Source organism: Colletotrichum truncatum (genome assembly GCF_014235925.2).
Source record: "Colletotrichum truncatum strain CMES1059 chromosome Unknown Contig_0007, whole genome shotgun sequence".
In the NCBI taxonomy this organism is placed as follows: domain Eukaryota; kingdom Fungi; phylum Ascomycota; class Sordariomycetes; order Glomerellales; family Glomerellaceae; genus Colletotrichum; species Colletotrichum truncatum.
In genome coordinates this window covers 478,444-492,180 of record NW_027222404.1, presented here as the reverse complement: position 1 = coordinate 492,180, position 13,737 = coordinate 478,444, and the positions used below count along the sequence as shown (strand labels likewise).

At 51.1% G+C, this 13,737-nt stretch overlaps 4 protein-coding genes across 4 annotated transcripts; 2 read left to right on the top strand and 2 right to left on the bottom strand.

The window, feature by feature from the left end:
* Nucleotides 1-2: 2 nt before the first annotated feature.
* CTRU02_210518 (conserved mitochondrial protein) lies at nucleotides 3-3,215 on the bottom strand (the record flags this gene model as incomplete). Its single annotated transcript, XM_036730954.1, has 4 exons — nucleotides 3-1,608; nucleotides 1,776-1,825; nucleotides 2,252-2,908; nucleotides 2,997-3,215. The coding sequence occupies 4 exons, from the start codon at nucleotides 3,213-3,215 to the stop codon at nucleotides 3-5; spliced, it is 2,532 nt and encodes an 843-aa protein (XP_036577249.1).
* Nucleotides 3,216-3,631: 416 nt separating this feature from the next.
* CTRU02_210517 (putative mitochondrial dicarboxylate transporter) lies at nucleotides 3,632-5,051 on the top strand (the record flags this gene model as incomplete). Its single annotated transcript, XM_070205465.1, has 9 exons — nucleotides 3,632-3,669; nucleotides 3,733-3,764; nucleotides 3,828-3,852; nucleotides 3,911-3,978; nucleotides 4,028-4,227; nucleotides 4,279-4,438; nucleotides 4,568-4,758; nucleotides 4,812-4,900; nucleotides 4,958-5,051. 9 exons carry the CDS (start codon nucleotides 3,632-3,634, stop codon nucleotides 5,049-5,051), a joined length of 897 nt encoding a protein of 298 aa, XP_070060708.1.
* Nucleotides 5,052-5,074: 23 nt separating this feature from the next.
* On the bottom strand, nucleotides 5,075-7,622 carry CTRU02_210516 (zn 2cys6 transcription factor; the record flags this gene model as incomplete). The annotated part of the gene is made up of 3 exons (XM_036730952.1): nucleotides 5,075-6,617; nucleotides 6,669-7,271; nucleotides 7,450-7,622. 3 exons carry the CDS (start codon nucleotides 7,620-7,622, stop codon nucleotides 5,075-5,077), a joined length of 2,319 nt encoding a protein of 772 aa, XP_036577247.1.
* Nucleotides 7,623-8,699: 1,077 nt separating this feature from the next.
* Nucleotides 8,700-13,667, top strand: CTRU02_210515 (uncharacterized protein; the record flags this gene model as incomplete). The annotated part of the gene is made up of 1 exon (XM_036730951.1): nucleotides 8,700-13,667. One exon carries the CDS (start codon nucleotides 8,700-8,702, stop codon nucleotides 13,665-13,667), a length of 4,968 nt encoding a protein of 1,655 aa, XP_036577246.1.
* Nucleotides 13,668-13,737: the final 70 nt, after the last annotated feature.

Genomic DNA, 13,737 nt, shown 5'->3' with positions numbered 1-13,737 from the left:
AATTAGGTTTGGTCAAATATCCACGGATCAAGAGTCGGAGGTGTTGTAGCCCACAACGTTGCCGAATTATCCAAATCCATGGATGGGAGGACATTCTGCCCCAGAAGAAATTCAACGGAAATTTCCGATGACAGCTCGTTAGTAAGAACATCGACGTCCGATAATGATGCAGACAACTCGTCAAACCGGTCGCGATAAGAAGCTCCAGGGGGGTATCGCTCAGCCATTCCCCAAAGAACCGTCGAGCACACGGCGACTCGACTTTTCAGACCACTTGCGTCGAAGACTGCGCCTCGCAACGTGAGGTTCTTTATACAGTATACCAGCGCCGCGCCGGATTGAAAGAGGTTTGGCGTCGTCCGCCAGTAGAAACGCAGTTTTCCTTCCTTGAACCCCTCCCTGTACAGCTCTACGCTTCTCGAAGCATACTGCGCGAGGTCTCTCAACTCGGCTTCGGACAGATTGGGGAAATGACGCGAGGGAGAGAAGAGCGTTACAAGTGTCATGTATAAGGCGCCGTCGAAGAAGTTTCGAGGTGCTAACTTGGAGGTTGCATCAACAGGTGGCACGCTGTTGTGCCAGTCTAAAAGACGGTCCTTCATGCTTGCTTTCCATGCTTGATAGTCAAAGAGAGCACCATTGACTGGAGGCTTGTAATTCAACGTGTGAAAAATCTCGTACTCCAGTTGGCGAAAGAGAATACAATGATTGGCCAATGGACTGGATGATTCCTGCCCACTCGTTGACGGAAGCGATGTAAAAATGGCCTCGTCGGGTATTGACCTTGGGCGACTGAGTATAACGCACAGATTTGTTTCGAGGATGTAAGTAGACCAGAAGACACGTCGTCGCTTGTTGATTTCCGCAAGAGACGCAGCATGCGGCCCTTGACCCTGTTCGCGTCGCGACCCCAGGCGTGCCTCGTTCAAAAGGTCAAGGTCAATAGCTAACCGCGTTGCTAAGCCTATGAAGTGCCAGGCAGCAGAGAGGTTAGATGCAAATATAGTGTATTGTACAACAAGAAGTAACTTTTGAAGATGGTCCAAATCTCCTTTCCAGGTAGCCTGCGGACGTTCCGTCAAGATCCCAATCGCCGAGGCAAAAAATGAGTCGGATGCCGTTGTTGGAACCGCCGGATCAGTCCTGTTGAGGAGTCTTATAGCGATAGCCAATACCATGCAAAGCTGGAACTTCTGACTTGGGGTGCCTTCATGCGGAGACTGTTCGTCTCGGTAGAGGGCATTGATAGTGTTTTGAAACAATTCTTCATGAAGAACAGGTGAGAAAAAGTTGGAGTGTTCAAAGTATGTCCCAGCAAGTTGGATCGCCGTGGACTTTGGGGGGAACTTGATCGTTTCTGGCACAATAATGTCGTCCAGCAAACCTTGATAGCCTGGGCTTCCTCTGTCCTGCAAATCATCCGGTTTGGGGACGATGAGGCTTAACAATGTCAAGTCACTGGATTCATCATGCGACTCCTGCGTTGAAGCACGCCCATTTTGAGCATCTCGAGAGACATGAGTTCCAGTTGCAGGTTCTGTATCTGTCCCTTGCCTCTGCAAAGCCAACTCAAGCTCAGCAATTCGGTCCTCAAGACTTTTGATGTAACTGCAACAAACATGATTAGTGAATTGTTTGAATGAGTATTGAAGGCCCTTACTACCTTCGAGGCGCTGATTGGCCGTCTATATCCACGCCTACACAAGCCACACCAGCGCGAGCACACGATGAACACGCGGGAATATTCTGATCACAGCGTTGCTTCCGCGACTTACATCGCTGACAGGCCGTTACATTGGCACGCCTCACGCTGGTTCTTTTGCGACTAGTTGAATGAGCATTCTCCATCAGGTAAGCGATGATCACAGAACATGCCTAGGCCAACTCTATGCTGAGCGTCGAGTGTGTGTTTCGGAGGTCGGAGTGCGGCAGAGATCCCTGCTATTTCCCCACGTCGCAAGATAAGAATTGCGATGGCGTCAGCCGCGCTAACCGATGTTGGCTCCCCCAGGTTGAATGACTCGGAGAGACGCCTGTCTTTCGAAAATGCGAATAATTGCAATGGTGCTTGACTGGTATCATTTCCATGACGGGGGTCATTGAGTGGTTGAACAACCTCTGTAAAAAATGGTTCATCTTAACATAATTCAGATCATTCAGGTCTGTGGCCCTGCTAATTATTCTACAGTTTATAAACTCAACAGCTCCTCTTTATCTACAACTTGGATTCCCGTCCCGGGGCGAAATTTACCCTGGAAGAGCCTCCAATAGCCTCCGTGATGCTGTCAACCGACTTCAAAATCCACTCGCTACCCTCATCAGTAGCCAGCCATTGTGTGCCCTCAATGTCCTCCTGCTTATCCGCCTTGAATGTTCCGTCCTCGAACGCTTTCCTGAGTCCGAAAACATGCGACAAGACTTGCGGACCGACACCGGTCTGCGCCCGCAAACACGAAATCGCCACCACGGAGGTCAACACTCGGCCGGTAGTCGCCAGGCCCCCGCGCTCCTTGGGGTCCGACAACAAACCGGCGTAGTGGCTGTTGAGGATGTGCACCGGCAGGTCGGGATGCGACTGGGCGAGCTTCTCGTACAGCTTCACCTCGAACGGCGCATACACCGAGTCCCACAGCGCCTGGCCGCGGGCCGTGACCTCGCCAATGTTCTCGGCGGTGGGCGTTCGAGTGGGCTTCGTCTCTAGCTGGGCGGTTACGTCCTTCGGGAGGCCGGCGTAGAAGGCGTTGAGGCAGTTGATGGTGCGCGGGATGCCGTTGAAGCTGATACACTTGAGGCCGATCTCGCGGATGATCTCGGCTGCCTCACGCTTGTCGGGACGGCCGGCGTCCGAGGCGACGCTGTAGAGAGACTCAAGAGAATCAGGTGAGTTCATCGTGAACGTGGCCGCGGCCTGCAGAAGAAAGTCAGTCGGGGGGACTCCAGCCCATCGTCTACACTCAATTGGCAACTCCAGCTGATTCAACCATGGATTGACGTACGGAGAGAGCGATCCAGGGCTTTGCGCCGAGATTCTTCTGCGCAGCATCGCGAGCGATGGTCTGGTAGACACTACGAATATGCGATGGTGCGGCGGTTTGGCCGGGACGCGCAAACGGCGCGTTGATGAGAGCCTTGAGGGATGGAGAGAGTTTCGACATGTTGTCCTTTACTTTACGGTTATCGGATTGTTGCAATTCACTTTCTGGCGCGTCATCCATCGGAACAGGAAAAGATGGTTATGATGCGGGTGGTGGAGTGGTTTTGTTTGATTTCAGTGACGGAATAGGTGGGGGGAGAGGTTCCGCGGTCGGAAGGCAAAAGATGCGCCGGGGGTTCGGACTCAAGAAAAAGTACCGACGATCCAGGGTTCCATGTGATGTCAGCGAAGTCGACAGGGGTCAATGTCACCATCATTGCGCCGAGGTACCGACTAGTCGACGGGGCTACTTTTGAACTCCGACTAGAGCTGGAGCGCAGATTGAGGGGCCGTGGGCTATGCCATGAGACTGGATGGTCTTGGATATGAGGGAAAAGTACATGGGATCTCCTTTATCAAAAGAGCATCTTCCTGGACCGTAATCGCTGGAAGTAGATGTTGGAGAACCTTCTTGGACTTCTATTGTAAATTCTCACAATGGCTGCTAACAAGCAAAAGGAGCCTTTTTGGCTTGGGTGAGTCGGACAATCCTCAGAATACCTTCACAATAAGGAGACATCTAACCAAGATGAATGCAGAGGTGCAGCGGCCTCAATGGCTGTCTGCTTTAGTAAGTTTGGTTGACGAAGTCCAAAGCTATTCATCCGTTCTCTAACTGATCGCGTGATTGCAGCTCATCCCCTGGACCAAACGAAATAGTGAGTAAAACAGACAGGATGAACAGACCGACGTATAGGCAATCGCTAACAAATCCAGTCGCATGCAGGTTTTGAAGTCGAGAGAATCCATGTTTCGAGCGATGTACCGCTTCGCAGCCCGCGATGGTAGGTGTGATTGGGCTATGTCAAAACACGGAGAACTGACTGATGAAAGGCATCTTCTCTCTATGGTCTGGACTTTCAGCATCCATCTTCCGACAAACTACATACTCGACCGCTCGATTCGGTCTCTATAATTACTTCGCGCAACAAGCAAAACAATGGACTGGCAAAGAGAAGCTATCAACGGCTATGACGATAACATGTGCGGGGCTGGCGGGTGGAATGGCTGGGCTTGTTGGCAATCCTGCTGAGGTACGCTACCGCAGGCATTAAACCTGATGCCTCATGCTAATAGCTGTCCAGGTCGTCCTTGTTCGAATGTGTGCCGATGGAGCAAAAAGTGTCGGCGAGAGATTCGCCTATTCCAATGCTCTTGAGGGTCTTTACAGGATTGGAAGAGAGGAGGGCATCGGCGCCTTTGGAAGAGGCATTTCAGCCAACATTGTGCGAAGCATTCTTATGAGTAAGTCAAAAGCGAGTAAGCCAAAAAAGCTTGTTAATTGAGCTGACGATCTGTAACAGATGTTGGACAGATCGCTACGTAAGTGCTAAATGAGTGGATAGCCGCTAGTTATGGATGACGGCAACAAAAGACTAAACAGAAAACACAGATACTCGACGGCAAAACGATATCTTCTTTCGAAGACTGAAATGAAGGACGATATAAAAACGCACGCCGTGGCATCTTTCTTCGCTGGAACTGCGGCGACCACAATCTGCGCCCCCGCGGATGTTCTGAAGAGTAGAATCCAAAGTGCCGCTGCGAGCGGACCTGGTGGAAGTGTAAGAGTAACCCCGAGGAAGGCTGGCTCGGATATTTGCTGACAGCGTCAAAGTCCTTACTCCATATTGTTCAGACTGGTCTCCGAGAGGAGGGTCCCAGGTTCCTTATGAAGGGATGGACCCCGGCGTGGTTGAGATTGACGTAAGTCGAAAGTGAGTTAGGAGATTCTAGAGGTGCTGGCTAATTCGTTTTCTGCAGACCAAACACCGTGTTGACATTCGTATTCATGGAGCAGCTGCGCAAACTAACGCAATGGCAGTTTGCAGCTCCAGTTGAGACCATAAAGGTGTGATTTATACGTCACGTAATTGTAACTTAAAAACCGTACTCCGTTAGGTTGGGCCAGCTCAACCAGTCGAAATTGTTCATGTCGTCCCAGGACAAACCTGCGAACGAGGGGTCAAATTCATTGCCGGGTTGATTTAATACCTCGGCAATCTGGTCGTCAGACATGGCAGAGAACTGTAGAGTTCCGGGCCACAGCTGGGACTCCATGTAAGGTGGCTGCGAGACCGGTATTCTCGCCGAGTTGATAGGAGGAGATGTCGCCACAGCCGAGGAAGGTGTGCTGAGCTGACTGGTTCTATGAATTGTTGTTTCCGGGTGCATTTGGATTTGTGGCTGGCCGTCCATGGCTATGGCGGCCTTCTTTACGATATTTCGAAGATATCTTCCGTACAATGTAGACAGGCCGTTCCTGTGCTTTGTTGCTGACCCAATGCGTTCCAAGACGTCTGCTGTTTCTTCGATAAGGTTCCGGATGCTCGGTGCCAGGTTTGAGCTACCTGTGGCATAGGCGCTCAGAGTGAGAGCAAAGCAGGCAGCGAAGGAGACCATAATAGTCGTGTTGTTGGGAATCGACTGTAGCTGGGCTTCTCCTTGTATAGCTGCGCGCATGACCGTAACGGCGGATGAAAGGCCAGCCGTACGAAAGAACTGTCGGACTTCCATCGGGGCTGTCGGGTGGTTGATGACGCCACCATAGGTCGACAGTCGTGTATGGGTTACCAGGATCTCAACATAGGGAGGCAGGCGTCGCTGCGGCCCAGTGCCGATAGAGAAACCCCATTCCGTGAGCCATTGGTCAAAGAATCTCTCGATGGCACTCTCGATGGACTGTGCGATGAGACCTCCGTCTGTAGATATGCCCTGAGATCCGTCGCACAGAGCGCGGACGGTGGCAAGCAATCCATCGAGGTCGCGGCGGAGGACAGCCATAGAGACTAAATGGCCGTCCATGGGGTCGGCAATGCTGGATCTGTGCCACTGGTCGCAATCCTTGATTATTCGGGTAATCGGGACAGTGTAAGGTCGGCCGCGAGCCAGTGACATGCCTCGCTCCAAGACAAACAAAGCGATCCAGCAGCGCTCGCGGCGTCGAAGAAGCCTTTGGCCCAGATCAGAAGTATATTCGATCTGGCCGAAGCCATCCATTGCTAGAGCCATACGAGGGTCGAGGCAGTCTCCGCGAGCCAATGCCATGTTCGACCCAGATGCGAGAATCTCCACCGGGATCAGGAGTTTGTGAAGCGAAAGGTCAATGGCGATGGTGGCTGCCATGTTCACATACCAGCAGGTCTCGTCGTCGGTGCTGTGTTGGCCCGGGTACATCCAAGGGACGTTTACCATGAAAGCAAGAACAATCTCGACGGACTTGTGGCGCTTGGTAAGGACTCGTTGGGCAAGGGTCTTGCAGTGGTTGGAAAGTCTCTTGGACAAGGCTCCGGCGGACGGTAGGAACAAAGCAGATGCCGCCATGATGGAAGTGCAGAGGAAGGCCGACCGGGCTCGAGTGAAGCCCGTGGTGTAAATCTTTGGATCAAGACCCCAGCGTGTGTGGGCGAGCTTGCTGTGAAAGCTGCGCGGTATGATGAGTGAGATGCGAGTTGGTATCATGAAACCGACTTACAATGCGAAAAGTGAATCCGCCTCTTCTTCAGTAACGAGACCCATGCTGATTGGATCGATATCATCGCCAACATCGAGGTTGACACGAACAGATGTGAAGAAGGACTGCATCTCCAAATCCTCATCAGGTTGCTCAGTCTGCTGTTGCTGCTGCTGCTGCTGTTGCTGCAGTTGCTGCAGCTGCTTCTTGCGACTGGCACGAGGACCTAGCTGCTTCGGCGACAGACCGTTGATGGGCTGGGGCGACAGCTGCAAGTTGGAGGCGCGCGCCAGCAACTGGAGCGGGTTCTCAGCATCGTCAATAGCGAGGCTTTCTTCATTGTGATGATGCAAGCTTATGTAGTTGTTGCTGTCTGGGGTGTCATTCAGCTCATCATCATCATCATCAGATGAAAGGTCAGGTTGTTGATTGGGACTATTGAACTGAGAAGAACCCCGCCCTAAGTGAGAGGAGGCGGTAGTTGACCGAGCATTTCGAGAGCCCTCCAGGAGCGCCTGGAGATTGCCGATGGCCTTGTCATCTTCGGAAGACTGTTCACCAGTTCTGGACCTCTTAATGGCCTGTTCTATCTGGTATAGAGCTTTATCTAGACCCTTTCGCTTGCTACCGCGTGCGTCCACTAGTCAATAAGGTTGACCAACAAACCGAGTGACCGAGGTGGGGGATCAAAGGCGGGGGAAAAGATGGGGGGAGGGATTGGTGTTTCTTTTGGCGACGCTTCGGTCACTTTTCAGGTGCCCATAGCTCTGAAGAGATGGAGCCGAATAGCTGGGGAACTTACTTTTTGATACCTTTTTGCCTTCCAGCATGGAATGTAGGTCGAATGCACTCAGTGTCGAGCTGAATGCACCTCTTGCATTTGTTCTCATGCGGAGAATAGTCGCACTTGATCTTGCTTCGGCGGCAGACCAGACAGGCGGCCTGCTTTGGACGTTGCGATTGAGGATCCTCCATCCAGGTGAGGGGGATTTGTGAGGAGCCGGGTGCACTACGGCGATCTTTGGTGACGACACAGCAGCAGAAGAGGCAATGGTCAATGTGAAGGGAGTGTGAGTGTTCACGCTTGACGGTAGACGTCTGGTGGTTATGGCTGAGATACTCTTGATATCGATATAGACACGCTGCCCCTTAGAGCAGACAGCTCCGCTGTTGAAGGAAGTGTTAGAACATTGGAACTTTCGAACCACGAGATGTCGACTTAGTTGAGGGACCAGACACAGGGGGGGGGGGGGGGGGGAGAGGTGGGTGACTGGGGGAGGCTGCTTAGTTGCTGTGTGACTCGTGTGAAGCCGGAATGAATGGGGAAGTTGAATGAGGGCACGAATCAGCATTCAGCCATGGCCCCATTTCCTAGTAGAAGGATCTTAGTCATCCTTGGAAGTTACTTGGCAAAAGACAGATTACATAACGTCTTCGGTAAATCTCCTGGTGGTGACGAGTCTCCCTCTTCAGCCGTGGTTCATCAGGGGTCTTGAAAGCTTACCCAGACAGAGCTTAGCTTATCCGTCCCTTGTCCCCAAGATGTACAGGCTTCTATGCAGTATGCATCTCGCAATTGTTAGGCTACTGCGTCTTTCCAGTCCTTACACAAATCTGCTTCAGAATAATGTAGCCCCTGGACAACATGCCATTATGACCAGCTTGATTGGTTTTCGAATTCACCAAGAGTCGATATCCACGTCAGCGTCTTTTGAGTGGACTGAGATGCGATGCAGTCAGCAACAGCCACTGTTTGGATACACCGATGTTTCATTCCAATCCGAGCTGAGGGCACCATCAGCTTATCCACCAAATTGGCCTCAACCTGCATGTGGCTAACCGATTCCGAGTTCACATATATTATCCACTTGCCCGTGGACTTTTCTGTCTCGATTCCTGTGGATGTGTCATTTTGTTTCTCATTGAAATACTGGAAATGGTCTCGGCATGCACCATTGCTTCGTGACTTATAATCATCATCACATTTCAATTGCTAATTCTTCCACGATATTTGTCATTGGCTACAGTTGATTTACGCATATCCGCATCAACATGGACTCATCCGTGTCTGTTGACCATGTTGTTCTCCGCAACAGCACTCCGACCGAGGCCGCTCGACATCTCCGAGGGCTCAGTTCTAGCACCGCCGATCTAGTCCCCATAACCGCACATCTGTATGACGCCGTAACGCGGGGTTCCATCCCCCATGTTGTTTTCTCCATTTGGACCCCAATGCATCACGATGCAGAATCCACCATCGCCAGTCTTCGCCAATCCGAAAGCCTGCTTGAGAGGCGAGTAGCGATCAAGGCTTTTATCAAAGCTTTGCGTTCGCCTGAGTCACTGGCCAAAGTCTGGGATGCTGCGGGCGGCACGTCAGGCGTCGCGAGATTGATGAGTGGTCTCAGCGTTGACGAGATCAAGTTATTGTGCAATGGTCTGGCTAAGACTGCCTCCTTAAGCCAAGGACAATCAGAGAGACGCGCAAGACTGACTGAACTCGTCGAGCTCCTTTATGCCGACAAAACGACTGACCCAAGGCCACTTCAGGTCTATTACAAACGCATCTTCCCAGCATGCACCACCGACAAGGTGGCCGAGTACGAAAAGTCTCAACCCACTTGGTCGGAAAGGCAGCGCTCTATTCTACGGCGAACACATCCCTCCATCTACGAGGCCAAGTTTTTGGAATCCATCTTCTCGAAAGACGCCAAAGATGCCAAAGTCGATGAAGAAATCTGGACAAGCCTCATCGATAGCAATCTTGGTTTTGCCAAACAGCTCTTGTCAAAGCTCCTTGAAAGTGACGGGCCCCTACCGATTGAGTCTCCTGAGTTTACCAAACTTGCAGAGCATATTGTAAAGCGTTTACGCCGAAGAAGGCCAGCAGCTGAGAAAAGTCTTCCGTTCGAGCTCCTCGAACTTCTCGTCAAGCTTTTCAGGAGATACCCCGACTTGACAGAAGATCTCAACGCCCGTGTCGACGGAATCATATCTTATGTGATTGATTTCTGGGAACATACCCGCACAACTCGACTCAAGGTTCAGCGATACTTGATTGAGCTGATCGGCCTTGCACCTGCATCAGAATTCATTTCGGCAGAAGATATTGTGGCATTACTTCGAACGGTTAGCCCTGCGGTTTCGTATCAGTTATTCCGTCTCGTCATCCAGAGCGCCCAACACTATCAATTCGATATTGAAGACGTTTCAGATAAGGCCAATGGGTTCTTAAAGAAGCTGAAAGGCCCTTGGCCTTCAGATCTCTTCATCTCATTTGCCAACGATGATCCGGATGCCTCGCTGCATCTTTTTGAGAGACTAATCGCCGTTTTTCCTGACGCCCGGTTCATTGAGCCTTCCGATTTAATGAGAGATTCCATCTTAGAGTCTCCGAAAGAACCGGAAACCGATAAGGGCGATCCTTATATACTCGAGGCACTCCTGGTACGCAAGTCGCGAGCGAGATCGATTTTGGACTCGGAATTGATGGAACGAATCGAAAAAAGAGTCCAGCACTGCAAAGAGAAGGCCAGCACATCTCGCGACTGGGTTTTCCGCTCGGGTTGGTCTAAAATAGCCTTGAATCTCTGCGTTGCAGCTGGCTCTCATGAGCTGTTTTCCGACACGATTTCTTGGGTGAGGCGCTTCAACAAGGACCCTAATACCGTGCAGAGTCTGTACTTGAGTGGTTGTTTTCTGGCCGCCGAAACTTTCGACCTACTCAGCGGAATCCCTTCCAATCCCACCCACCTCGAAAAGTCGAAAGACAGTATCAAAGAAAGAGTCGAATTTGGAAACAAAATCTTGTTGCATTTGCTAGAGACAGCCTCGATGGGTTTACGAGAACCTGGTTTCCAGGAATACCATTGGTACCGCATACTTCTCTTACCTAGAAATGTTGTTGCAGCTCGGTTCCGTGGTGCAAACCGACTCCATGATGCCCTCCAACTGAGCGATGACGAAATGATCGATTTGCTCTGGAAGCCCACATTAGAGTTTGCTCTTGAAGCAGAAGAATATCTCTTGAGACCGGGCATGGAGCGCCTTTATCCCCGTGAGGTCAGAGGTTTTCTTTACGATATTGATTTCGATTTTGCAAAATATCTCCGGCCAAACTCGTCAATGTTCTTGAACCAACTTGCAATGGCACGTGATAAGATGTGGGAGAATTATCGCCCCAAACATTATCCTGCTGTCCACGACCTGGGAGACGCCTGGCCAAGAGGGCTACCTGTGCAGTACCTATGCCCTGACGACGTGAAGGACGTTAAAGATATCCCGTTTGTCTATTCAAAGGTTGAGTCAGTTGTCTTTGCCAGCCCAGATTCAGTGCTGCAAGAGGTTCCTACCGAAAAGGAGTTGCGAGCGGCTATAGGACCATTCGTCGACGATTACAACTACGCACTCCAGGCCTACCTTAATAGCACGGATGACGGGGCTGAGCGCGACAACCGTATTCGAAAAGCATGGCGTCACGCTGTCGACAATCTGACTGGGGATAGAATGACAAAGCGAGAGTCTCTGCGGTTCTGGGCCGACATATTCGTCGAGAGGAACGAACTGAAGCTGCCACCTGACGTAAAAGCCGAAACATTGAGACGTCCTCAACCTGCGATCCCGGATGTTGAGGACCCTGATACGCCTAATGAATGGGATCCAAGATTGTCGGATGAAACTGGCGAAATCGAACTTGACGAGGCGCGGGAGATTCCAGCTACCATTCTCGATATGAGGATCAAGCAAGGCTACTCATGGGCGTCCTCTAGTATTCTGGAGCAAGAAGTTCTTTGGGAAGATTCGATATGGACTGAAGTCGAGGAACACGAAAGTTTCTGGAGCTTGAAGCGCCACGGATGGCCCAGCTCCTGGAAAACGAAGGACAGCCTTGCAGTGGCACTCCTACTCTTTCTCAACACCCTCGAGGGCTCAGATACGTCAATTCTAAAGAAAGCGTTCCCATCCAGTACGGATGTACGATATCCTGCACTTTACTTGGATCAGTCTTTCATGGATGCGGTGGATCAGGAATACTTCGATTACAACCATGTCCACGAGATGAGCAACCTTATCAGATTGGCGCCTGCCTCACTGCTGGCCCAAGTAGCACGATCTGTTCTCGAAGCAGTTGAGGCTACTGAGAAATCAGATCCTGATGCTCTTACACCAACCCGCCTGTGCATGCGGCTTATCAGGCTGGTAGCCAACAGTGACAGGCCATCACTGGCGTTCCCATTGATAAGCGATGTCATCCTTTGCAGACCTGATGATAGTTCTTGGCATCGGAAGCTCTTCAACAAGGGGTTCTTCAACCGATTGCCTCCTAGAAAGGCCGCAGAGTTTTTGAACAACATTACAGACAGCATACAGACCAAACTCGAAGAGCAAGAAAACAGGAGTAAGGAAGCGAAAGAGCAAGAACCTAATGGCCTCGTAAAATCCCCTTCGCTGGTCAAAGTCAGCACCGTTACAATGCTCGCAAAGCTCCTTAGTGACGCTTCCTTCTTGGATGAAAAGACTCCCTCTGAAGTTCTTTCACGTTTGTTGGAAAAGTCTCAGCACGTCGACATCCGAAACGCAATTATTGAAAGCTTGTACGGTGCTCTGGCAGGCGGTATCTCGTCATCAACCAAGGACAACATTATCTCCCTCTTGGAAAAGAATGCGGTGCCGATAGCTTCTTCATTCAATGAGCGTACCCTCGCTTCTGTCTCGTGGGAGGATGTCGAGGCTGGAGACGACCTACCTTGCGTTTCTGTGATGGAAAGCGAAAACGTCTTGCGTCAAATCTTTACTACATGGGACCAGCGGTTTTCTGAAGATCTGGATGTGCGGAAGAAACTGGCGGCCCTTACATCCAAGATAGTCAAGGAGTCGGCCGAGAATAACCGCCGGTGGGTAGAAGTCTTTCTGAAAAGATTTGGCTTCGAACTGCCGCCAGGGGAAGTTATCCATCCTGTACCTGTAAACCCAGGGATGCTTGCCATCTTTGGCCGTAACCCGGAGTTTCTCTCGCGTACTGAGTTTGATATGATGAGAGGCAGCGTACTCGCACAAATCTGTCCGCCACCTGGCGTTGCTGCCGTCACCAAACAAGTGCGCGACAGCCCTAGCCTGTCCGAATCAGACGCTGGCAAGCACTGGCTTTACATGTTTGGCGGCGGTAGCCGTGCCATAAACCTGTGTGGCACCGACTCACTGCTGAAGACGATGCATCACGCCACAGGTCAACAGGTATCCGACTCTTCTGAGCGTGTGACCTCTGACATGCTCCAGAAATTTGCGCTTGAAGTCTTTCAACAACTAATCTACAGAGGAGATGTGTCGCGACTTGAGTCATTGGTCAACAGTGTCACTCCTACAATAACCGGGGAAAAGTCTCCTGAAGCTGTGGAATCGTGGAAGTCGATAACACTTCCGATCCTTCAAAAAGTCATTGCCACCATCGAAGAATTGCGCACGTTGGAATGGCAGAGAAACCCTGAGCGCAAGCCTAAGGTGCTTCCTGACTCGTTCAGGCTGAAGGTTGCGACACTGGTGCTTCCACTACAAGTTGACCAAGAAGAGGCATTTGTGAATGATGTCTCAGGTCTAATCAACGAGTTAGTAGACAGCGGAGTGCCCTACCACCACAGGTGGGATTACCTCAAGCAGTCAGTTATCAACAGCCATATAGACTGGAAGCCATATCTTATGCGCTTGGCTGTCCCCACCGGCACCCTCCATGACATTGATGTCGAGAAACCTACGTTGGCGAGCTATTTGCGCATTGAATTTGCAAGGCACTTATTGGAGAATGGTTTCCCAGACGCGCCGAAGGGCAAAGCAGTTGTGGCAGCGCTGAAGAAGATGCTACACGACTGGGTAAAGTCTCCCGTTGAGGAGTTCAGAAGACATGCCAGGGAAGTTGTGCACACACTAAAGCATGCTTCTGATAATGAGTGGTTTTCCCGGGGAGAGCCACTCCAATGGGCTGAGACGGAAGACGGCGACAGCGATGGTGAAGGGGACTTTGTTTAGTCTGAAGATTAGCAACCCCTCGCGCAAGTAGGTTGTTCTCTTCTAGTGTAATTGACGGCGGGATGATTTT